This window comes from Euleptes europaea, chromosome 16 (genome assembly GCF_029931775.1).
Source record: "Euleptes europaea isolate rEulEur1 chromosome 16, rEulEur1.hap1, whole genome shotgun sequence".
In the NCBI taxonomy this organism is placed as follows: domain Eukaryota; kingdom Metazoa; phylum Chordata; class Lepidosauria; order Squamata; family Sphaerodactylidae; genus Euleptes; species Euleptes europaea.
Window position 1 is genome coordinate 44,868,422 of NC_079327.1, and position 25,501 is coordinate 44,893,922.

Consider the following 25,501-nt stretch of genomic DNA (forward strand, 5'->3'; position numbering starts at 1 on the left):
AATGTATTTGGTTAGGCAGTGAGTAAAGTGTCCAGCAGGTGGCTGGCATTCTCCAGCTAAAGCCAGCACTTTCCTATAACTAACAACAGCTTTCGTTTAAGGAAGCTTTCTGTTGTGAGAAGCAAGGAGAGAGCTGACGTCCCAAAGATCCTGCCTCTAGGACCTGTGTGCTTAAAAAAGAGGCACTCTTCTTCTTCTTCTTTTTTTGCTGAAAACAGAGCTTATTTCAAGTGCAGGAGCTGAAAACCAGAACAAAACCAGGAAAACGGCAGCAACAGATGTTCATGCATAATGTGATCCACTTGTTTCAACCGTGAAATCATCAGTGTGTCAAACTTGGTACTGGACTATGGACTTCATCTCTCAGTGTGATCGATCATCTCTGCAAAGGGAGGGAGTCCTTATTCCTGGGTCTAATAAATAAGCAAGAGACCAAAGTTTTGGAGCTGGAACTAATACTGAAGCTTCCTTGTGTGGATGGGCTGGCTTTATTTCGTATGTGGTATTTATATCAGACATTCCACTTCTGTCGATCACCTCCAAGGAGGAACAAAATCAACTCAAGAGAACTGATGTGGGAATTTTAAATCAAGCTGCCATTATCCAGTTACACCAAAATCTGACAATGGCTTCTGAGGAATGCATTTTACTAGAAGTGGAATTGGGTGACTTCATTCTCTGTAACAACTCTGCTGTTCAACATGCGAATCTCTCCCTCTTGAATGAAGATTTCTTTTACTATAGATTCTTGTATGCAATTCCAACAATTTATGGTATCATCATTTTGATCGGGCTTGTTGGCAACATAACACTGATAAAAATCTTCTGTACAGTGAAGTCCATGAGAAATGTCCCCAACTTGTTCATTTCCAGTTTGGCGATTGGCGACTTGCTTCTCTTGCTCACCTGCGTTCCTGTGGATGCCAGCAGATACCTGTCTCCTGAGTGGCTGTTTGGTCGGGTTGGATGCAAACTGATCCCTTTCATCCAGCTCACTTCAGTGGGGGTGTCAGTCTTCACACTCATGGCTCTGTCTGCAGACAGGTAAGCATCCCTTGAGCTACAGTGTAGTCTTTTATAGACCCAGGGGCTCACCACAGAACACAGAATATGGTGGAAAGTAGTTGTTTCTAAATACTTTGTTCCACTGGTGCTTCAATGTTCTGAAAGATTTACAGAGAAAGGTAAAAAATACTTCTCTGGGACAGCCTAAAATCAAAATCGAAAGCTATATGTGTGCCATTACAAAACAACCACTTGCTATCATTTTCACATTCAGTGGGATATATGTACTTAATTTAACTTTCTAATGTGCTTCATTTTGTAAAAAATAAATAGAAATCCAGTTAAAAAACACACAATTAATTTGACTTTTAGAAATTAAAAGTTAGTCAAGAGTGCCAGAATTTCATTATTTAGACACTAAATATATCCATTTGAATGCCTTGACAATATGATCTAGAAATACTTACTTAATTCCATTGGCAGCAGTGAGACTTCATTCCAGTAAAAAATGGTGAAAATCACACATAGTCAACTTTTGCACCCTGTCGTGAAGAATTGAAGATACAGTTAACAGGTGCATTCATTTATCATTCTCTTCACTTCTTTCCTCCATATGTACCTGATAAAAGGTTCCAGGTAGCCACATGATGAATGCAAGAAAAAAAATCATGCTGAAAACAGCTGTAAGCTTTAGTCCCTGGCTAAAGCTATTTAAAAACATTCTGAATATAGGCTATGAACATAAGATATCAGACTTTATATATTTTTTGGTTTTGCAGAATCCAGAATCAGTGTATTCTATTTGTATAGAGGGTTGCACATTTCTCCTGCATATACTTGGTGCCTCTCTAGGAAAAAACAACAACAATAAACTACTGAACTTTATGAATGCTAGATTTGCACAAACAGCAGTTCTGCAGTTAAGAAAGTCTTTGGCAACAAGAAGAGTAATGGATTGCTATTCAGTGGAATAATTAGAAAATATTGACTAATCACCTCTCTGAATTCCATTCTAGAAATGGAAAAGAAATGCCCACAATGTGTTTTGTATAATTCCTTTATATACGGCAGCTTCCTTTGCCATGAAATGCTAACTATATCTGTTCAATAAAACTCTTGTCATTATAAAACTGGGTTCTCTTTAAAACTTTAAAAAAATTGTGTCCTTTCTATTACATGTAAGTAAGTGCTGTCAAGTTGCTTGCAGCTGACTTGTGGTGACCACAGCAAGGTGTTTTCAAGGCAAGTGCGAAACAGAGGTGGTTTGCCATTGCCTTCCTTTGCAGAGCCTTCCTTGGTGGTCTCCCATCCAAGAACCAGTGCTTTCTATTAGCCTACTATAATGTTCTGTAAACTAGACTTCATTGTCCAGAACAAATGAGATCAAGAAATTGATAGGTTATTAGCTATGCTATATCACATATCATATCAAACAGTGCAGATTTTTTAAAGCTGAGCAGTTTATGAACAAGCACCTATTAAAAAATGACGGGGCAAGGCAGAAAAGGGCAGCCATAACTGTTTCCTAGAAACTTTTATTTTTAAGCGCCAGCTCCAGATGAGTGCCAAGGTTACTTGCAAAAGTCAGATAATCAACAGTGCTGCAATTTCTTGGATGGGGAGCAAAACTGACTTAAAACATATCAGGACTCATTAAGAGCAAAAGAAGGAATCACCACGCCATGGATAAGATTTAGTGTCTACTTAGCTTAGCGTTGGCCAAGCAGATGCCTCAGAGAAATTCACAAACCAAGTGTGATGGCAATATCCCTTGTGGCTGGATTCCAGCATCTGTAGTCATAACATGGAGGTTGTGCTTGGCTATAGCTAATATCACTAGCTGAAGATACTTTCTGCACCTACCATTAAAAAATATATGTCTACTCACCACTGTTACATCTTTATGTAATAAATTCTGTGAACTGATTATGTGCCATCTGAAGAAACACTTGGTTTGTTACAGAGCCACTCTACACTTTATACAGAATGAAGTGGTAGAATACCAGGCTACCCCAGCAGACTGCATTTGGGATACCCTACTTTTGAATCTACATATAAATCTGCCTGCATGTAATACGACTGCACACCAGGAAGGAGGCTCCATAAGGCTATTTTCCTTTACTCACTCTTTCCACACTACACATATTATAAACAGCTGTCATTTATAACCTCAGTTTTCTTTTTGGCAAGTTAAGACATCTCCGGTTCTGAAGCATTTCACCATAAGGGAGACAAGTGCTAATATAGACTTGACTGGGAAGACCTGGGATTAGGATCTCCCAATAGGTTTTTAAAGACTAAAAGTGGCCATGGAAGAGTCAAGATTCATGGTTCTGGGGAATGGTGGAGATTAACCTTTTCCCCTGTAACATTTTCCTCATGCAAACTGCGTCCACTCCTAAGTAAAACTTGGCCCTGTGGGAGAAAACATATAGGGATTTGTATAATACCTATGCAGCTAATAGCTGGTCCAGGGGAACAATTGGGAGCAGGAAACAAGTGGAAAGGATTAACTCCCCTCCCAGAGCTGTACCCCTAACACAGAGTGCCCCCCAATGCTGCATTTATCCTAATCAAAGATTTCTAAGATCGTGTGTGTGTGTGTGTGTGTGTGTGTGTGTGTATATATTAAGTGTCGTCAAGTCACTTCCAACTCATGGCAATCCTATGAATGAAAGTCCTGCAAAATGTCCTATCTTTGACAGCCTTGCTCAGATCTTGCAAATTGAAGGCTGTGGCTTCCTTTATTGAGTCAATCCATCTCTTGTTGGGTCTTCCTCTTTTCCTGCTGCCCTCAACGTTTCCTAGCATGACTGTCTTTTCCAGTGACTCTTGTCGTCTCATGACATGACCAAAATACGATAGCCTCAGTTTAGTCGGTTTAGTCTGAGATCATACTGATCATTTTAGCTGACCTTTTCTATATCTTCACCAACATCATTATCTTTCTTCCAAAGACTATGAAAACCAGAATTGCAAACTGAATTATAAATGTAGGTGTATCATTTATGTAATATCTGGTCATAGATTGTATTTCTGTTACCAGGTTTACTGTCTTTCTGGGAAATATGTTGAATTCAATGTAAATTATCTTTCCAATTGTGGATGATGTAATACCTACAGCTTGCAGAACTTCCATAGGATGTAGCATCCGTTGGATCCATGATATGGAGATAACCATCCTCCAGCACTTGAAGGGCTGTCATATAGAGGAAGGTGCAGAGTTGTTTTCTGTTGTCCCAGACCAATGGGTTGAAATTAAATTAAAAGATTTTTTGGCTAAACATTAGGAAGAATCTGACAGAGTGGTTCCTCAGTGGAACAGGCTTCCTCGGGAGGTTCTTTGGAGGGTTTTTTTTAGCAGAGGCTACCTGGCCATCTGCAGGCTAGCCTGATCTCGTCAGATCTCAGAAGCTAAGCAGGGTCAGCCCTGGTTAGTATTTGGATGGGAGACCACCAAGGAATACCAGGATTGCTGTGCAGAGGAAGGTGCTGGCAAACAACCTCTGTTAGTCTCTTGCCATGAAAATCCCAAAAAGGAGTCACCATAAGTCAGCTGCGACTTGATGGCACTTCACATACGCACACACAGCTGGCCATCTGACAGCAATGCTGATTCTGTGAACTTAGGCAGTTCATGAGACGGAGGGCAGGAAGGGTTGTGTCAGTGCTTGGCTCTCATGGCCCTTTTTTACATGCCCAGGGAAATGCTGATTGCCACTTTGGGGTCAGGAAGCAATTTTCCTCCAAGCCAGATTGGCCAGGGATCTTGGAGGGGTTTTTTTTTGCCATCTTCTGGGCATAGAGTAGGGGTCACTGGGGGTGTGAGTGGGGAGGTAGTTGTGAATTTCCTGCGTTGTGCAGGAGGTTGGATTAGATGACCCTGGAGGTCCCTTCCAACTCTATGTTTCTATGATCCTATGATTCCTTGCACAAACTTTTTTGCATACTACTTGATGCTTTTTTATCCTTGCCTTCCTCCAAGGAGCTCAAGGCTTCATATACGGTTCCCCTCTCCTCCATTTTATCCTCAAAACAACACTGTGAGGTAAATCAGGCTGAGTGAAAACAACAACCCAGATTTGCCCAGTAAATTTCATGACAAGTGGGGGTTTGAACCTAGATCATCCCAGTCCTAGTCTGATACTCCACTCAGGCTTAATCCAGTTCATGGCAGTACTGCACCCAGCTGGGTGGTGGGTGGTGGGAAGCAGACATGTAGAGAAATTTCAAGTGGGTACCCCATAGCCTTAATCATCACAGTCAGAAAAGAAGTCATACTTAATATCAGGGGGAGGGGGGTTAAGGTGTAACATTGCTGTGCAGAATTTATGCGTAATTTTCTTTTTAAAAAATCAAAGTGCATGATGAATACCATCCAAATGGGAAGTGAATAAGATTTTTTTTAAAAAAAAAGGAGTTGTGATATCTCCTGCATCCTATTTGCTTCTTTACTTTGACAGCATCTGCAATGAATTAACTTCTCTCAGAGGAAGTTAAATCAAGATTAAGGAGCGTTACAAAGAATGGCACTGAAGCATACATGCCTCTTCTCTGGATTGTTCCCCTTGGGGTCCAAATATAACTGCTTGACATTCGATCAAAGAAAACATCTGGGGGGGGGGAATCAAAAGTGAAAGCAGAGAGAGTGGGGTGGCTACATTGCCATGGAAAATAAGGGGGTTGAAACTTGACCTTTCCAACCTGCTGCTAGCTGATCCCGAATCTTTTTATCCTTGGCTCAAGTGACCTTAGGCCAAAAAGGCATAAACGCATGACACAGGTGAAAAATATGCATTTACATTTGGGATGCTCATTCATGTCTGTACCCTACAGCACAGTAAGTGCAGGGAGAAAGAGAAAGAGGAAGGATACTTAGTCCCATTCATTTGTGTGTGTGTGTAAAGTGCCTTCAAGTCGCAGCCGACTTATGGCGACCCCTTTTGGGGTTTTCATGGCAAGAGACTAACAGAGGTGGTTTGCCAGTGCCTTCCTCTGCACAGCAACCCTGGTATTCCTTGGTGGTCTCCCATCCAAATACTAACCAGGGCTGACCCTGCTTAGCTTCTGAGATCTGACGAGATCAGGCTAGCCTGGGCCATCCAGGTCAGGGCCCCATTCATTTAGGTGAACAAAATTAAGTGAAATATAATGAAGAATGAATGAAGCTCAAGGAATAAAAAATGAAATTAAACAATTTATTGGCATTTCTCTACCTTTGCAGAGCATCCCCCTACTCAAAAAAGTTCTGGCCTAAACACTTGTCCTAGTGCCGAGAAACTAGTATTTCTGTTAAAAGATACCAATGGGTTTTTGTTTTTCATAGGACTGCCCTGTATGCTCTGGCATCAAAGAAAATAAGGTCCAATATGGCTGCTAAAGGAGCAGATCCTTCAAGTTGATTTTAATGATTGCTAGGTCCCATTGGCTGATTGAGACACCACCACAATTTTAGTTATTATTTTTTGTTGTTGTTTTTGTATGCATTGATTTAGCATAGTTTTATTATGTATATTTATTATTTATCCAGAATTTTATTAACCTAGTATTTCCTTTTATTATGTATCTGCGGTATCCTTGACATGTTTGTAATGGCCTATGGCTAAATGCAAATAAAACCATTCAACTGGCTACAACTACTCAAAAGGAAGGCCCTAGAAGGTAGGAATATTGAGCTTGGAAGGAGCTGATTGGCTTCCACATGAGGATTTTGCTTTATGTGGCCAGCTGGATGGCTCTGCATTTGAGGAGAGCTTCCACATGATGCCATGCTCATTTTGAGCACGCTATGACTCTTGAGCTTTACTTTTCTGCTTTTGAGCCAGATAAAAACAAAAAACAAACCAAAAAAACCCCGCCTTTGATCCATCTCAAAGAGGAAACTGCAGGGTGGCTGTTGAAGCATATGTGAGGATGCTCTCCTTGCAACCAGTCCAGGGAGGAGGAGGAGGGGGTGGAACTATGCTTCACATTCTGCTCCTTCAAGCCCTTTAACTGGCTTCCCTCCCTCAGCTGAGCTGTGATGCTCTGAGCACTGACTGCCCCTCAGCAGTGAAGGGAAAGGGAGGGCTACCCAATTGTTGTGGCCTTGGAGCTTCTACACCAATGCAATGGATTGGAAGGGGAAGGGTGGGAGATGAGCAAGCAGTGCAGGAACAGGGTGGGCACCACCGTTCCTGCCTGCACCCACCGTGCTTGCATTCTTCCCCCATATGGAAGTGGCCCTGGGTTGCTCTATGGTGTCCTATAGGGCAAAGGGGAGGCGTGAGGTAGCTTCAGTCAACGATATTCCTGCGATTACTTTTCAGAAAAATAAAACTTTAATCCATCGGTGATTTCCAGAAACCTTCTCTCCCACATTTCTGCCAGTGTCTCAGATATAAGGCCAACAATTTGCTAGATACAAAAGGAAGGAAATGAATTTCTTTGGCAGATAGCTGGGGCTAAAATAGGACCCCCTGGTCGTTTTGAAAGGGATAAAGCCATAGAATACCACCCAGAAATCCTTGTTGAGGCTGCGCTAATGCGGATGTGCACAGTTGTCTCCCCTAAACAGAGCAATGGTGTGTTCTGTCAACTTCGCTAACAACGATTCCCTGTTCAAGAGGGATCAGGGGTGCCTGAAATCAATCACTTTCACACCTCTCAAGAGGCGATCAATGCAGCCAGAGGCAACAACGCAGACCATCTGTTCAGTAGTGGCTACGAGGTACAGTATCAATATTGTGAAGCTGTAAAAGTGTCTGCAGGTTTGCTTTTTCAAGCATGTCCTGATTTGATTACTTCCTGCCTTACTGACAATTAATTTTCAGGATGCTACAGGGTGCTTTTAGAGTCTCCATTTCAAAGCGGTTGGCCACCAAGGCTCTGTGTGCTCACTGCCGACATTATCTACCTGTCCTCACAACAGATGATGCAGTGTGTGGGTTATACAGTCCCCTTTGTGGAGTGAGCTCGGCGGGTACTTCACACACAGTGAGCATGTTACACGAAGCGCACCTCGGGAACAATGGAAGCTTTCAGGGCAGATGCCCCCTTGATCAGAAAAAAAAAATGGGTTCAGGGCTGATCACATCCTCTTTAAAATGGGAACTTCCCCAATAATTTAAAAGTAAGCTAAACAAAGCTTTAGAGAACCCTTTCCTGGCAATTGTTTTTGAATTAGGTCTCATTGTATCTAGTGCCTAGCGTACCTGTAACTAGATATGCATATCTCTGCCGTTTGACTTGCAGAGACCAGCATCCTGTGCTGCCTGCCACTGTGTCAATAACGTATGAGACTTCATAGCAGTCCCATTTTCAGTTTGCCTTTCTTCATCTCCCCCGCCCCATTTGCAAGCAGTCTCAGTGCCAACAACTAAAGCCTACTGAATTCGCTTCCCTGCGAGATGTTTTAAGCACAACAGGCTCAGCGCTCTGATGAGCAGCGTGTGCGCCTAACCCTCCCCTCCCCATGGCATTTGTGGATGTAAACACATGGGGTGCAGTGGTTGCAATGAGGTAGGAAGGATCAATATGTTTAAGAGGTAATAATGGTCATATATTATTGTCTCTGTTTATTTGCAGTGCCTGTTGATTCCGATCACAAATCAGAGTTTCACTGCAGTAGATTAATATAAGTACTGAATAGCATCACGGCCGCAGTCCTGCCCCCATAAAATATAAACCCCATTGCACTGAAGCTTATTTTCTATTTCCAATGAGGCTTTCCTCATTGGCTTTCTTTGTAGATGGTGTAGAACATAAGGCTGCCAGGTCCCTCTTCGCCACCAGTGGGAGGTTTGGGAGGGCAGAGCCTGAGGAGGGCAGGGGAGGGACTCCAATGCCATAGAGTCCAATTGCCAAAGGGGCCATTTTCTCCAGGTGAACTGATCTCTATCGGCTGGAGATCAGTTGTAACAGCAGGAAATCTCCAGCTACTACCTGGAGGTTGGCAACCATAGCAGAACATGACTTGCGCTAGGCTGGGTCATATTTCAATCTGGGTTACAATTTCCATTGCTACATTTCACTGCCAGAACATGCAAATAACAATATCAGTGCCTTTCTCCTGGGAATTTCTTGGTGCAAAAGATCTCGCTCCCCCACTCCAAATCCTTTAATTGATACTCTTCAGGGATTTGCAGAAGGGTTTTGCACAGGGTTTTGGTTAAGCTTTGCATCAGATTGACTTGGACTACTTGAGGGTCATGAACCTAAAATTCGTAACCTTTTTCTAAATCAGATTCAAGTTCACCTGACTTCTCTGCTCCTCTAGTATCTGCTTCTAGCACCTTATTGGATGATGGTAACACGTGTAGCTTATAGATCCTTGGGCAGTTGTGTGTGTTAAGTGCCGTCAAGTCGCTTCTGACTCATGGCGACCCTATGAATGAAAGTCCTCCAAAATGTCCTATCTTTGACAGCCTTGCTCAGATCTTGCAAATTGAAGTCTGTGGCTTCCTTTATTGAGTCAATCCATCTCTTGTTGGGTCTTCCTCTTTTCCTGCTGCCCCCAACTTTTCCTATCATGACGGTCTTGTCCAGTGACTCTTGTCGTCTCATGACGTGACCAAAATACGATAGCCTCAGTTTAGTCATTTTAGCTTCCAGGGTCAGTTCAGGCTTGATTTGATCTATAACCCACTGATTTGTTTTTTTGGCAGTCCACAGAATCCTTGGGCAGTTACATATGGACATGCAAACAATATGCACACAGCAGTCTTCCAAAGGGAATTACATTACCCAGGAACTGGCATCTGTATTTGTTTTTCCCCCTTCCAGAACATTCTGAGAAATTCAGTCATAGCATTCTGCATATGTATATGCTGTAAGAGGGGGAACTTGACAATTTTTGAAAGAAAGCCATTGAAAAGTATAAAGCCGTGTTCGTGCTGCGCACAGGGGATGTATAGTATTATCCTAAGTAGAGCTGGACCCTTTTTTCCATTGAAGTCATTGAGCTTAGAAGAGTTTAACTCTGCTTAGGATAATGGTAATATTGAATAGACTTATCCTGCACAACAGCCTGCACATCTGGAACCACACTGTGTGGTTCAGGACAACTGTTCCGTCTGAATGCTACATGTGTGTGAACTGGTGCATGACCTAATTATCTTTTAAATCAGAGCAGTAAACAGCTATTGCCCTGTCCATTAGTGGTCTATAATAAAAACTTCTAAGTAAAAAAGCAAAGGAATTTCTGTAAGAAGCCTTGGGTACCCCGACCTGGATGGCCCAGGCTAGCCTGCTCTTGTCAGATCTTGGCTGCTAAGCAGGGTTGGCCCTGGTTGGTTAGTACTTGGCTGGGAGGCTACCAAGGAATACCGGGGTTGCTATGCAGAGGAAGGCAATGGCAAACCACCTCTGTTAGTCTCTTGCCTTGAAAAGCCTATGGGGTCACTATAAATTGGCTGTTACTTGGCAGAACTTTACACACACATACAGGCTAGGGGAAATATTAGTAGCTTGTTGTTTTATGGCCTGTTTCCCAAGGTTGTTTTAAAAGTAACATGTGCTCTTAGAGCATCAATACAGGTAATTTTTTTGGCAGGCTCAAAGTCCTGCATAGCTTCAAGTCTGAAAGCCAGAAGCGTGGTCAGGAGTGGTCCAAATCAAATACCTGGTGGTCTCTAGATTCAGGTTGGAAGCAGGAGTACTAAAAGCATAATCCAAACAAGGGGCCAGGGTCTGTTCCTGGGTCAGAGTCACACGGTTTCAGAAGCGGCCAGAGTTCACCGTCAACAAAGAGTGGTAGCAACAAGTTGTTCCCACAGTGAGTCAGCCATAGTGGCCTGCTCAAATAGTCCTGAAGTGGATCAGCTGCTGTGCTTTACCCTGGCTCCACAGTCTCTGCTTGGTGAAGTTCGTTAGCCTCATTACAGTTGCCTGGAAGTGTCCTTTGCTGAGCTTGTAGTCTCGCACTTCTTCTATCATGTAGCTGTGCCCTGAGTCTTTTGTGCCCCTGGTACTGCAGCTCTGGAGGGCTTTCTGGCAGCACTGCCTGAGGCTGAGCTTCTGGCACAGGTAAGTCCCCTGCACTGGGTGGCTGTAGACGTGGGGAAGCCCCTTCTGCTGTGTTTGCTCATCCTGCTGTGGCTGTTCTGTTCCACTGCCTTCCTCTGCCTCGGGGTCCTCTTCATCCAAGGAAGCCTCAGCAGGCTGACTCATGACACTCAAGGAACAAGGAGAATGGGTATGTGAAAACACAGACATTAGCTCCTCACTTCCTTGAAAACAAGGTAGCATGTGATTGCTATTCTGTAATATGTTTTTGAAATAAATAAATATATATAAAAGCATCGATGATAAATGAGGGGTCATCTGCTAAAGCTGGAGGGTGATTCAAAACAGATAAAAGGAAGTATTTTTTCACACAATGTATAGTTAAATTGTGGAACTCCCTGCCCCAGGATGTGGTGATGGCTGCCCACTTAGAAGACTTTAAGAGGGGAGTGGACGTATTCATGGAGGAGAGGGGTATTCATGGCTGTTAGTTAGAATGGATACTAGTCATGCTGCATACCTATTCTCTCTAGTATCAGAGGAGCATGCCTATTATTTTGGGTGTGGTGGAACGCAGGCAGGATGGTGCTGCTGCAGTCGTCTTGTTTGTGGGCTTCCTAGAGGCACCTGGTTGGCCACTGTGTGAACAGACTGCTGGACTTGATGGGCCTGGGTCTGATCCAGCAGGGCCTTTCTTATGTTCTTATGAGAAATAATAGGTTTTAGGAATTTTTCTGTCTTACTCACTGTTCCAGCGCTTTTGCATCCCTGTTCAGCATAAGGGCAGATTTTTACTGCAACCGAAGAAGAATTCCTATTACACAAATGACCATATGAGGTAGATTAGTCAGTAAATGAGAAGCTATGAATAGTTCCAGTGTTCCAGTCTCAGCATGCATATGAATCATTACATTTTCCTTGCAAGCAACGGTGAGGTCAATTAGTCTGTGAGCTAGTAATTGGCCCAAGGTCACTGCTGAGTGGAGATTCAGATCTGGATCCTCCTCCCCAACTCTTACCATCTGTCTACTACACTATAGTTGAGCAGAGAGCCCCACTTGTTCTTGGTAAAAGATACGCTGCTTTAGAAAATATGGATCAGCTGAGGGCCCCAAATGTAGGTTGTTCTTCTTCTTGTACTTCCTCCCCCCATGCATTCTGAGCATTGGATTTCTCAGAACACCTGACATAAAGGTGGGGAGAAGATGAGCAGTGCAATCCAATGTGGGGGGCACTGCTGGGCCGCCTCATGAGTGGTTTGCTGCACGGAGGGCTGCAAGTCGCTCAAGAAAATCCCCCAAATCCCCGTGGAACTGCTGTATGGGGCTACACCACCATTGTTGCTGGTGTAAATTCATGCCGGCAAAAATAGATGGTCCCAGAGCAAAAAGGCTTAGGGAGCTGACTAGTGGCAGCTCTGCCCCTGGAAATGCCCCCTTTGGAGCCAATGTAAGCTCCTGTACTGGAGGAGCATTGTAGCTGAGGCTGCACCGGCACCCATGCCTTGCACTGCTGCGCTGCTCCCCGGTGTTAGCGCACGCCGTCTTCAAAGGCCTGGAAATGTCACTGCATCACCTTCTTTTGAACAATGTCACAAGCGAGAAAGAACGCCTGATGATCAGCTACGATAAAACAAAAGTCATGGCCTTTGGTAGACATCCTAAATATAGAAGGTGGAGTATTAATGGCCACAGGTTGGAACAGGTCACCCAATATAAATATCTCGGAACGACAATCCAGGCATCTGGATCCAAATTGGCCCATAATATTCATGTAGCCAATTTGGGGAAAAGGTCAGTCCGTTTGATAATCAATTTCCTCCGGACCAAAGGGGCACATTACATTCCAGCAGCACTCAAACTTTATCAGGCAAAACCCCTAGCACAAATGCTACATGGAACACAACTCGACTCTTCACCCTCTAGTCTTACTCCCATTGAACGTGTCCAATCTAAGTTCCTTAGAGCTGCCCTGCAATTGCCAAGATGTGTTCCAAATGCTCTGATACGTTTAGAAACTGGCATGATGAAGGTGGAGGCAAGGATTGTCCTGTCTCTCTCTGGCTGAAAATTAACTTCAACCCTAATGGTCTTCTCCCACTGATCCTATGTGACTCCTTTAGATCCAGATGGGTGACAGCCATAGATGTCAAATTAAACAACTTGGGTTTTACACCCCCAGCTTTACTTCAGTTAGGGTGGGAACAAGCTAAGTTAATTATATCCCAAAGGATCAAAGACATTGAGAGACAAACAGATCTAGCAAGGGCGCCTCTATTCACTGCACCCCTCCAAACTAAATACATCCTAGCACCAGCAGCCTATCTCCACTATTTAGAGATAAATAATTATAGGTCTTTACCCTGGCCAGATGTGCAGCCTTACCATCTGCTTTGCTTGAGGGGAAATATAAGAAGACACCCTAGGAAGAGAAATTCTGCCCCTGCAAATCAGGGGACTTAGAAACTGTTGAGCATGCCCTCCTGAACTGCAATTTTTATACATTACCCCGTTCGAAGTTTATTGAGCCCCTCTTATCGAGATTGAGACCTGACAGGGCAGGTGAAAGGTTTGAGATGCTCCTACAAGGGGGTAATCCTTCAACCACTCTTCAGGTAACGAAATTTTGTTTAGCAGCAATGAAAATTCATCGCCTTAGAACAGCGCAATTGACAGATGTGTCCCAGCTGTAATTCCTTTTTTAAATGTTTTAAAAATGTTTTAAGACTCAGACTGTAATTCTTTGATTGTAAGAATCTATTAGTCCATGCTTTCCGTTTTATCATGTTTTGACTGGCTAAGTGCCGCAAATAAATTATCTATCTATCTATCTATCAGTGTCACAAGCTATAGCCTCCTGGCTATACTCTAGTAAATATCCCTTTCTTTTCTATGAAGAAATGACCATATTCTGTAAAGGTCTTATTTGTTTGCACCGCCTAGCTAAAGGAAACGCTTTTTAATGGGCTTTATATTTGGCCAAACACAATATTCATTGATTTAGTGAGAAAATTAAATAAATTAAATCAAATTAATGTCATCTTCAAGGGGGTCTGTATTACAATGTTTAAAAAGGGATATTACCTGGTCCTTGAGCTAGATACTAATTGCTAATAACAACAGACTATCAGTTGCTTGAGAAATCCTTTGCAGAACCTGTGGAGAACAACTGCTGTGCTGATTAACTTACACAGCTTGTCATAGGATTGGATTCATTATTGCGCTGAGTACCCTACGTACAGCAAGGACTTCCTCATACAGGATTTGGCAGTACTACCATGTAGACAGTAGCATATTCTTGTCTATTTCTTTTCTGGATGTGTGTCTGGTGTAACATCAGTAGAGAAAAAGTGTAGTTCAGGGTCAGATACATGTATTATCACTCCTGGCTTCACCTTTGCTGAAATGTCTTTCCCTGGAGAAAATATATAGTTTCATGATAAATCATATTTATTAGTAGCCTCTCACAAATCTCAATTCTCACAGGGATATTCCGAGGTTTGTGGGCCCTTTGAGGTTCATAACTCACATTTGTTGTACAATTCTTACAACTATAAGGTTTTTGTTATCCATGTAAGATGCTACAGGGAACTACAGTATATGGTACGGTGACAGGAAAAAGTAATATATTTTTTTACATTTCATTCTGTACTCAGATATAGCCATACATTGGAATGTGTGCTAACAGACCATGATCTGAATAAATTGTGGAAGCAAATCCCATTAATTAGCACCAACAATTTAGTGACTGCTTGAATACATGTATGTCAAAGATGTAGGCAGCCATCATACACAAAGCAAATATTTTAAACATCTGCATATGAAATAGGGGGCAGCACCAAAATGTCTGGGCTTTTATTCTGATTATACAGGGAGACATTTATCAGAACTTAAATATGGACAAATTGGAGGGGCGCACTAGAAATGGTATACAATGTTGGTTGTGGATAAACAGCTGGGAGAATCCCATCCTCATAAAGGACAATAGTACAAGATAGATGAGCTCTGGAATTAGTTTAGTAGGTTACTGCTCTGGGCTGCAATTCTGAGCATATACGGGTTCCCGTTCCTCAGTGGGACTTGCAAGTGCATTTTTAGGATTGCTCAGCTAGCCCTGGACCTCATGAGTCTTCTACAGTGGTGGTGGGTGGAAAGCACTATGAAGTTGCAGATGACTGGAAGTGGGTTTCTAGCCAGCACTCCCTAATGGCTACCCCTGCCCTTCCCATTGCTTTTGTATATTTTGGAAACCAAGGTCTGACCCTGCAAACAGTGGCCGATAACGCATGGTTGTTTTGTCTTCCGTCTCTCCCGTGAATGTCACAATTCTCTGTTGTCGTAGCACACAATGTTCTCCTGCCTGTGGGGCCAACTCACTTCAGTTTTGCTACTTCTCTGTGTCTTCCCATCCCAGGTGTATCCGGATTTTACTTTCAGCTTTGTGGCAAATGCTAGTGTTTGTCGGTGCATGCTTCGCAGGATGATCCCCCTGAGCCCTGACATGCCCCCTCTTGTCTTTTCCTCTCCCAGTTCCTCTCCAGTCAACCTGTGAAACATTTCCGCCTTAGCCGCCATTGTCCACCATTCCTCATCAACTTCCTCATTCTCCCTTTTTTTTGGGTGTGTGTGTGTCAGAATACCAGTATACCAATGAGCTGCCGAATTAGAAAGATGACCCTCCCCGTGCTCTATACTTGCCCCTGCCATTCCCTCATACTGAGGCACCAAATAGTCTCACAAAATTCACCCAGTATTCCCCCCACATGTTCCATGCATCTATTAAGTAACGCCATTATGTTCAAATTTCACAAATTGTAGACGTGTGCCTGTGTGGATCTGTGGTATGGTGTGCAAACAGGAAGATGATGGGTGGCAAGCTGAAGGTCATGTGTTGTGTTATTTGCACTGTGTTGGATGTTGCTTTTCCTTGACGGGCACCATTTCCTCTGCCTTTGCAAACAATCTAGGGGGTGGATTCTATTCAGTGGTGGGGAATATGCAAGGAAATGTCTTTCCTTGCTGGGAAGCTCCCTTGGACCAAACACCCTGGTAACCCCCCACCACCATTCAGGATCTCCTGAGAACCTCTAGTCCAGAGGTCCCCAATCTTTTTTAGCCTGCAGGCACATTTGGAAATCTGACATGGTATGGAGGGCACAGCAACAAAATGGCTGCCTCAGGAGGTGGACCAGCCACAAAATGATTGCCACAGCTTAACATCATTGTTAAGTTCAGATCATTGTGCTGTAGTGGCAGCTGCTGCCAAAACAATATTTTAAAACATCTGCACAGCCAATGAACACATGAAGCGGCCTTATACTGAATCAGACCCTTGGTCCATCAAAGTCAGTATTGTCTACTCAGACCGGCAGCAGCTCTCCAGGGTCTCAGGCAGAGGTCTTTCACATCACCTACTTGCCTAGTCCCTTTAACTGGAGATGACAGGGATTTAACCTGGGACTTTCTGCATGCCAAGCAGATGCTCTACCTCTGAGCCACGGCCCCTCCCTAATCAGAAGCCTTGCAGGGCAAAAGCTCTACCTGGTTCCACTCCTTCCTAAAAACACTTGGTGGGCGCCAAAAAAGGTGTTGGTGGGCACCATGGTGTCCATGGGTACCACATTGGGGGTCCCTGCTCTAGACAGACCCGCTGAGAAGGCCCTCTTCCAGCACAGTACTAGAACAATAACAAAATAAGTCATAACCGACCTGGTAGCACCCATGCAGTCTAGCACATGGGGAAAAGATTAAAGGAAAAATCCCAGGGAAATAGATTGTACTAAGTGAAGCCAAAAAAAAGCCTTTATTTCTATTATATTTCTATTCTATTTATAAAAAGGGTTATTGTTAAAAAGAGAGAAAACAAAAGGGAAAGGGTGGTTGGATTCAAAAAGGGGAGGAAGGTAAACAAAATATGTGGAAAAACACTGTCTTGGGTCAACCTGTGGCGATGTCCTCAGATGAGGAAGAGATGGAGGCAAAAGCAGGCTGGGAACAGAGGAGCAGCAGTGGGCTGTAGAGCAGCCGCAAGCAGGAGAGCAGCCGCAAGTCTAAGAGAGCACACCGTGTTCCCAGCCTTCTGGCTCGGGATTCATCTGTGCCTGAGGCCCAGGCATGGCCAGTGCCACCACCAGATGGATCAAACGGGTCACCAAAGCCTCTGGAATGCAGGTGGCAAAGGCTCAGAGTGTCAATGCAAGACCAAAGGTGAAGCAAGAAATTAAGGAGCCAGTGTAGACCACTAGCCATCAGTGATAATGAAGTCTGATGAGCTCCATGGGCTTGCTTAATGAGTAACAGCTGGACTACCTGAACAAGATTTAAGCAGGAAGCAAAACAAGCTTTGTATGGGAGCAACTAGTCACAACTACGTCGTGTACCTTGTGCTTCTTGATCTCCTGAACTTCTCTGGACTGCTGTTACCTTGACCTCAGAACTGGACCTGACCTGAATTCGGATTGCCCCTCTGATACTTAGGAATTGTATTGCAATAAAATGGTGCCTGGCTTTGGACTGGCTTTCTGATTATGCTATCTGCCTCTGGCCCTGGTATCAGCCAGCATGCCAGACAAGCACACAGCAACAATAACATGGAGATATTCAAATGAAAAGCAATACAGTTGCATTAAATAGGCTAAACACATTACCTATGCTGTAACTGGTTCCTCAGAGCTGTTCTTGTGGTAACAAGAAGTTGAAGGCGTTCTTAACCCCTATTCATCTTCCTGTGGATCCAATTTCCACTGAAGGCTGAAAACTGAAGACAAGGGAAAATTTCAAATAAACAGATATTTATGCTAAATGGAGTTGGACCTAAGCCAGCCTCCTTTCTAAGACTGACAAGTGGATTTTTCCAATCCCACGCAAATCCCCATCTCTAATGTCAGAGGCTACTTTTACCAATCAGAGTTATATCCCACCTCCATCAAGCACCTGGTAATGGCTCTGAACTTCTATGACAAACACCTGATCTGGTCTAAACCAGATTGTCCTTTGTCCAAAAGGGATTAAGCCTGCCAGAATGGTCCAATGTGGGATGGACCTAAATACCTTTATCGTAATGTAATCTAGGGTCTCAGATGCTCTAGGTGGCATGCCTGAGCCTTAGCAAGTTTTAGGATTTCTGCCACAGGTTCCAAGGTCATAGTTTGTTTAGGGCGCCAGAAACATTTGGGCTAGCATTGGATGGGTCACCATGCCAAATAAACTTGGACTTGTGGGTCACCATATCAAGAAGGTTGGGAAATTAGGAACCACTGGTATAGAGCAATTGCTTTGACTATTGAAGTTCAGGATTAGGTAAGCAAGCAGCACAGGATATTTTAGATTCCCCTCCTTGTATGTTACACAGGTGAGTTAAGAGGGATGTACATTTATTGCCTTCTAGAATACAATAAACCAGGGGTGGGGAACATCAGGCCCAGGGGCCGTTTAAGGCCCGCGAAATCATTTGATCTGGCCCTTCGTGGGTCCTAGCAGATCTCTAGCTCAGAAGGATCTAAGACTGGCGATCCGCCCCCTCCCGCAGACAGGAATAGCCTCTATTCAAGGCGGACGTGAGTTTGTTTTGCCGAGAAAAGGAACCCTTTTCCCCCCTTGCAGAAGAGTCATTAGCTATGGAGCTGCTAGGACCGGCCAAGAAACTATGTTATCCCTTTCCCCCCCGGGCCGTGCGGCTTGGTCATCTAATTTTTAAGTTGATAATTTTGTATGGCCCGCGAATGATGTTACAATTATCCAAATGGCCCTTGGTGGAAAAAAGGTTCTCCACCCCTGCTATAAACTGTTAAGAGATTTCAAAATGCAGTTTGTGGGATTTGCTTAGCTCTGTCAGGTGCTGCAATTAGTCTCCATGACTGATAGAACTTTCTGTGGTTTGGCTTCACTGAAGCATCATTGCAGACCAAACGATTTCCTCCCAAGAGTGTGACTTTCTCTCCTCCCACTGTAGTTCAAAATGTTGTTCCTGGAGGTCCATTTCCCCCCTGAATCAGTGTTTAGGGAGGTATTTTGGATGTAGTGGAAGGGAGAAGGGAGGAAGTTGCACTCCATGGGCAGAAATCCTTCCATCCACAAAAATACTCAGTTGGATCCCATCCTTTGTGTGTGTTGTGTGTATAGAATCTCATTTACATTTAAATTCCTGAAGATGACCCTCACCTTGAAATATGTGCAAGAATTAACAGGGACACATATTCTAAATATGAACCAGGGATTTACAAGTTTTATTGCCTCATATGTTTAACTGCTCCCCACAATCTGTAGCATTTGTAGGGCAATGAGCATGCTGAATTCTTGTTGAAGCATTTCAGGATGGGTTCTTGAATTTACAAACTGTAATTTATCCATATATCTGGTGAGTCTGTAGATGGTCCTGTTTCACTATTAGAAGGTTAGTTACTTAAACATACTCTGCTGCGTTGAAAGCTGAAATCAGGGTTGCAAAGGGATTAAGTCTGCCAGGATGGTCCGATGTGGGATGGACCTGAATATCTTTATCGTAATGTAATCTAGGGTCTCAGATGCTCTAGGTGAGCCTGAGCAAGTTTTAGGATTTCTGCTACAGGTTCCAAGGTCATAGTTTGCTTTGGGCACCAAAAAGATTTGGGCTAGCATTGGACAGGTCATCATGCCAAATAAACTTGCAATTTTATTTTTGGTTTTAACTGAAAATGTTTTAGATTATTGTTGTAAGCCACCTTGAACCACAAGGAAAGGCAGGACAAAAATGTAATAATAACAATAATAATAATAATAATTGCTGGTGAGAGATTTATCTGTCTTTGATCAACACCTTCTAACTCCTTACTTACTCATCCTCGTGTGCTGTTAGGTATGTTTTATGTTGTTCTGTGAATCTATGGGTTGCTATAGCAATTTCTTGCACAGGTAACTAGGAACTTGCCATTATATTGTGGACTAATTTGCCTGATAGCTTTCTCCTTTCCACATACTTACTTTAGGCAATCTTCTTGTGGTGAGATCCATGTGGATTTCACCTTAAGGCAATTGCAACTTAGAGCCAATTCCTGAAGGGTGGGAGGTGGTTAGACGGAATTTAAAAATATGTTTTGTAAAAAACGTCATGGAACTCCCCATAGAGTTCCTCGGAGCTGCGCCACAATTTTGCAGGCGTATCTTGCTGACTGCAAAATGGTGAGTTTTGGGGCTGAAAGGGGTTAGGAAGCTGTCTAAAGGCTTCCCCCAGCAATGCCTCCTAGGATGCCAGCACAAGCAGTCATGCCGGACATACACCTCCAGGGAGGCAGCACGGGCCCCGTATGTGTAGGTCTTCCTTCTTCCTTCTTTTATCATCACAGTAATCCTGTGAGGCAGGCTAAGCTGAGGGGGAATTACTGGACTAAAGTCGCCAAGCAAGTTTTGTGGAAGAGTGGGGATTTGAAACATGCTAACCACTACGCAATAATGTCTTTCAGAATGTGGCTATCTATTGGGTATGTGTGCAACCAAATCTTGAAGATTTCACCAATGATTTTATTTTCTGCGATAAGCATTCAAGTCCATGTAGGTCCACGTTCGAAAACCTGGCCCTACTGAATATATAATATTAACCAGTGCCTTTGCATTTTTTAAAAGAAACTTTAAATATATCCGATTGAGTAATATTTAATGTTAGAGTGAGTTTTTCATATAGCGTTGCTGCATTTCTCCTGATTCATTCATCTCTAGAAGTAAATTTTAATCTGTACGTATCTCCAGTTAGTGAAAAATATTTTCCAGATTGAAGGGTCAGAAACTTCAATTATAGCTAATCATTTCCTAAAGAACATTGCAGATGGCTTTGCAGACACCCTTTAATAAAAGCGCCATTAACATTAATAGCATCCAGGGCAGTCCGTCCTATACCACAACGTCTTCTTTTTTAAAGTGTCTAGATCTATTCTCTTTTGTTAAGCTGAAAAACTGAATATTTGTTCCACAAGTCTTGTGGAAAAATAAAGTCTTGTGGGGGAAAAAAAATTCCCCATCTGAGCAGCCTATAATGAAATTTACCCATCGTTTTCTTTCTTTTTGTTCAGGTTTGCTTGTTATTGCAGTCTCTGCGCTCTTTTAGCTTCACTTTAATAAGGCTACCAGCCTTTTTCTAACAGGGGCATGAAGACAGAGTGGTGTTTCTTAGGGGAAGGGGTAGAGAGTATCTGGGCTTTCTTGATTGCTTGCAAGTTGTAGCCGCTAGGATTACACAAATCGGTGAGATACTCCAACTCGGAAGAACATGAGGTTCGGCTTTCCCTTCCTCTCTCCTCTGCCTGCCACATTCTGCCAAATTTCCTCTTGCAGTCTGCACTCCCCTGCTTGCCTGCTACTCTCCAAATCTTATCCCCCCCCCCATCCAAGCAAATCTACCCCAAGGCCCTGCTGCTGCCTGTCTGCCCAGATGCCTTACCCTCCTTGTGCCACCGAAAGCCTTTGTCTTGTCAATCTGCCTCTTCCTCATGCTACTGTTCTTCAAGCTGACTGGCTGCAATACTGTCTGTGCAAGTGTTTGGAATTTCTCCTATCAATGCTTCTACAGACTTTATTGCTAAACATGGGAGCTTTCACAGCCTTAAAGGGGGGGGGGCTTTATTTTATCTGTCCGAAATCTGGCAAGGTGGGTGTTCTAGGGGAGTACTACAACCCCTATCAGTTTTGTCCAATTTTGGGTGGGAAACCATGAAGGTACAAAGCCAAGAAAAAATGTGGGGCGTTTTCCATGGAAACCAATGGGAAATAATAAAGAAACAGAGTAATGAAAATGAAATATTGAAACGAAACCATACAAAATCACTCAATAATGAAACGGTGCCCTTTTTAATTAATAAAAATGAAGGAAATGAAACAAAATCCTATGCACAAGTTTGTTTTTCCATACAAGCTGATGGTTTTCAAACCGCCCATATGTGTCTGGTCCTATGAATGGTTCAACATGCTTTTATATAATCCGTGACAAGGCAACCCTGCCTCCTGATCCCAAGAAAATAGCAAAATATCTTTGTGAAAGCAGTTTCTAGGTGGAAAAAAATAGGGTGAATTTATATTGGTAATCTGTTGCTCACACATAGCAAGTTAGGGCTGGAAAAATGTTCTCAAGATGTTATCAGCAGCACATCATTTGTTCTGTTTTACAGTCCTGTTGTTACTGCTTAGTAGGGGAGCTTTCATAAAGTGTTTTGTAGACAATAAAATAATTACATTTTAAAATATCACTAAGACTGGGCTTCAGGCTAGAAATTAGCAGGAGTTTGCATTCTTATAAATCCTACTGATTTCAATGGGAAAGAATTAAGCATCTACTGAACCCTCTCACTGATATTGTCATGACTTAGAAGAATTTATCTTTGTTTGCATCAGGGCAAATATTATGATCAAATAGCAACCTTTTAGAGGAACAACATATGAGTGTATGGCTTGAGAATGTTATCTTCAGGATTTATTTAGTTGGGTCTGTTCCACATAAATGTCTTCTGATACCACAGTTTAATTCTGACATAGATAAGCCATTTTAACATTTTATAGCGAATGCAGTTTATGACATATTTTATTATAAAATAGCAGGTTGCTTAATCAACAGAGCTAATAACATGAGGTGTTTACAGTAGTATTGCCTGAAAATGACCTTTGCTGGAGCTATTTATCATTTATTAACAACTGGGGAAATGTCCACAACTCAGCGCTGTATCAAATCGTACCATGTGGATGTACTGTGAAGAAAGAAATTCCAAAATGTTTGGAATGCAAGGTGTTTTTAAATGGAAAAAATTGAAACAGATCAGTACAAGAAGGGGAAGAAAAAAGGAGGGGAATAAAACCCAACCTAAAAACACAAGCTGGGTACCCAAGGTTGGGTGAAAGGAAAATATATATATAAGTATATGTATAAATACTGAATGTATAATTTATTAGAAGTGCTATATAAAAGTTAAAATTATTTAAAAGCATTAAAATAGCACAATGGCATTTCCTGAGGTTGATAACTATAACCACATACCAAACGCATTTTGGCCTATGGGGCCTTCATCAGTGGTTAATTAAAACCCTTTGTAAACCTGCACACATTTACGGAAATACATTAATGAATATAAATACAAACACAAACATTTCAAACCCAACCAGGCATGTGTATATGTTGTAAAATCTATTCTCAATTACTCAAACATCTGGTATAATAGGTTCTTGTTGTAATACTGGTTAGTATAAGTCTCTCAAATACTATGTGTGCAGGTATCAACCTAGAAAAGCAGGTTTACAAAGGGATTTAATTAACCACTGATGAAGGCCCCATAGGCCGAAACGCGTTTGGTATGTGGTTACAGTCATCAACCTCAGGATATGCCATTGTGCTATTTTAATGCTTTTAAAGAATTTTAAATTTTACATAGCACTTCTAATAAATTATACTTTCAGTATTTATACATAGACTTATATATATTTTCCTTTCACCCAACCTTGGGTACCCAACAGATCAGTACAAGCCAGAGGTATATATAGGAGTTGTGTTCAATTTATCATTCATGTGTAATAGCTGGACTCACAGGTTGAAAAGCCATTCAGACAATGTTAGAGGAAGTGGAAAGTTGTGTTGCAGCGAACCAAGAAGGGTTTTCAAGACTAGAGACCTTCAGAAGTGGTTTGCCATTGCCTGCCTCTGTGTAGCAACCCTGGACTTCCTTGGTAGTCTCCCATCCAAGTACTAACAAGGGCTTAGCTTCCAAGATCTGATGAGATCTGACCAGCCTGCGCCATCCAGGTCAGGGCCCAAATAATGTTAGTTTCATGTTTAGTGGTAATTCAATAATATATTTGTTGCTATTAGGCTGATCCTATGTAATTCAATTTCACTCTGCATGAACATTTTTAGGATTGCTATTGGGTTCATTTGTTTCATAAATTATGGCTCAGAAGTCCATTTCATTGTCTTCTGTTTTAAAATCATGTATTTAATTCCTTTGATTTCCCTTTGATTTCTTGGATCTGGTGGAACAAATCTCTTGTTCTTCCTTTTTCACTGTTCTCTTCTATTTCTTTAATGGTAAGGGCAGTCCCCTGTGCAAGCACCGGGTCATTCCTGAACCATGGGGTGATGTCACATCCCGACATTTACTAGGCAGACTATTTTACGGAGTGGTTTGCCATTGCCTTCCCCAGTCATCTACACTTTACCCCCAGCAAGCTGGGTACTCATTTTACTAACCTCAGAGTCAACCTTGAGCTGGCTACCTGAAACCGACTTCCGTCGGGATCAAACTCAGGTCGTGAGCAGAGCTTGGACTGCAGTACTCTGTGCTTGGACTGCACACGCTCTGTGACACAGGGCTCTATTTCTTTACATTGGTTATTGTAATAATTCTCTTTGTCTCTATGTGTCAGTTGCTGGAATGCAGCATTTAGAGTTCTGATTCTATTTCTGTCACTTTTTACTTTTTGCTTCTCGTCTGTCTTTAGCAACTTAAGAGTTTCATCAATTATCCATCAAGGCTTTTTATTTCTTTTGGCTACAGGAATAGTTTTTGCACATTCTTCCTTGATAATATGTCTGGTTTCAACCCATATTTCTTCTGGTCCTTGTTCACTTGAACTTAGTAATGCAAATCTGTTCTTTACATGGTCTTTAGACTCTTCAGGAATGTTGTTTAGATTGTATTTTGGCACCACAAATGTTTTGGTGTTTTTCTTCAGCTTTATTCTAATTTTCAATATTTACAATTCATCGTCTGTACCACAGTCACCTCCTGATCTCATTTTAGCAAACTTCTCAATTTTCTGCTAATGTAAACTCTAGCCCTGCGGCAAACCCATAAACAGATTTCAGCAGACGGCAAATCCACAAAAGCAGTTTTATTGGTTAGAATCGACAGGTTTCAGAAGCCATATTCAAAAGGACACTAGTAAGGGTCAAAGGCAAGGTACATAGCATACATGGGAGAGCAAAAGGAGATAACCGGTTACCCAGGCAAACCCCCCCCCCTCCAACAGGCAGGAAGGAGCACTCGGCGATTCCCACAGTATGGGAATCTATGAAGACTAAACACGGGGCTTAGACTGGCCTTGGACAGAATAGCACAACTGCACCTGGAAGCAGCACAACAACACCACCACATACCATCCTCATGGCCTGCTCCTGACAGCTTCCAATTAGGTACTCTATTCAATTTCTGTATTGGCCATCCAGTGATGTCCATGTATACAATTGTCTGTTTGGTTGCCTGAAACATGTGGTCACACATAGAATTCTATGAGTCTCTCTCCTGTTTCATTTCATGCTCCCAGCCAAAATTTTCTGATAATTAATTCTACTTTGTTTCCTACATTTGTGTTCCAGTCACCAATGATTATCAGCACATCATGTGCTCAATTTCTTGTGATCAATTTCTTTCTGGACATGTGCATAAAAACTTTCAATTTCTTCCTCATCAGCATCTATAGTTGGGGCATAAACCTGAATGATGGTTATGATGATAGGCTTTCCATGAAATCTGTTTGATATTATTTGATCACACTTTGCATTGTAT

The 25,501-nt window shown here is 42.5% G+C and overlaps 1 protein-coding gene across 1 annotated transcript in view; it reads left to right on the forward strand.

Moving 5' to 3' along the window:
- The first annotated feature begins 523 nt into the window (after positions 1–523).
- Positions 524–25,501, forward strand: part of GRPR (gastrin releasing peptide receptor) — a 33,455-nt gene continuing 8,477 nt past the window's right edge. The window contains exon 1 of the mRNA XM_056862030.1: positions 524–1,044. Within this exon, the coding sequence (XP_056718008.1) occupies positions 626–1,044 (419 nt within the window). The 5' untranslated portion in view covers positions 524–625. The remainder of the gene's footprint in view (positions 1,045–25,501) is intronic.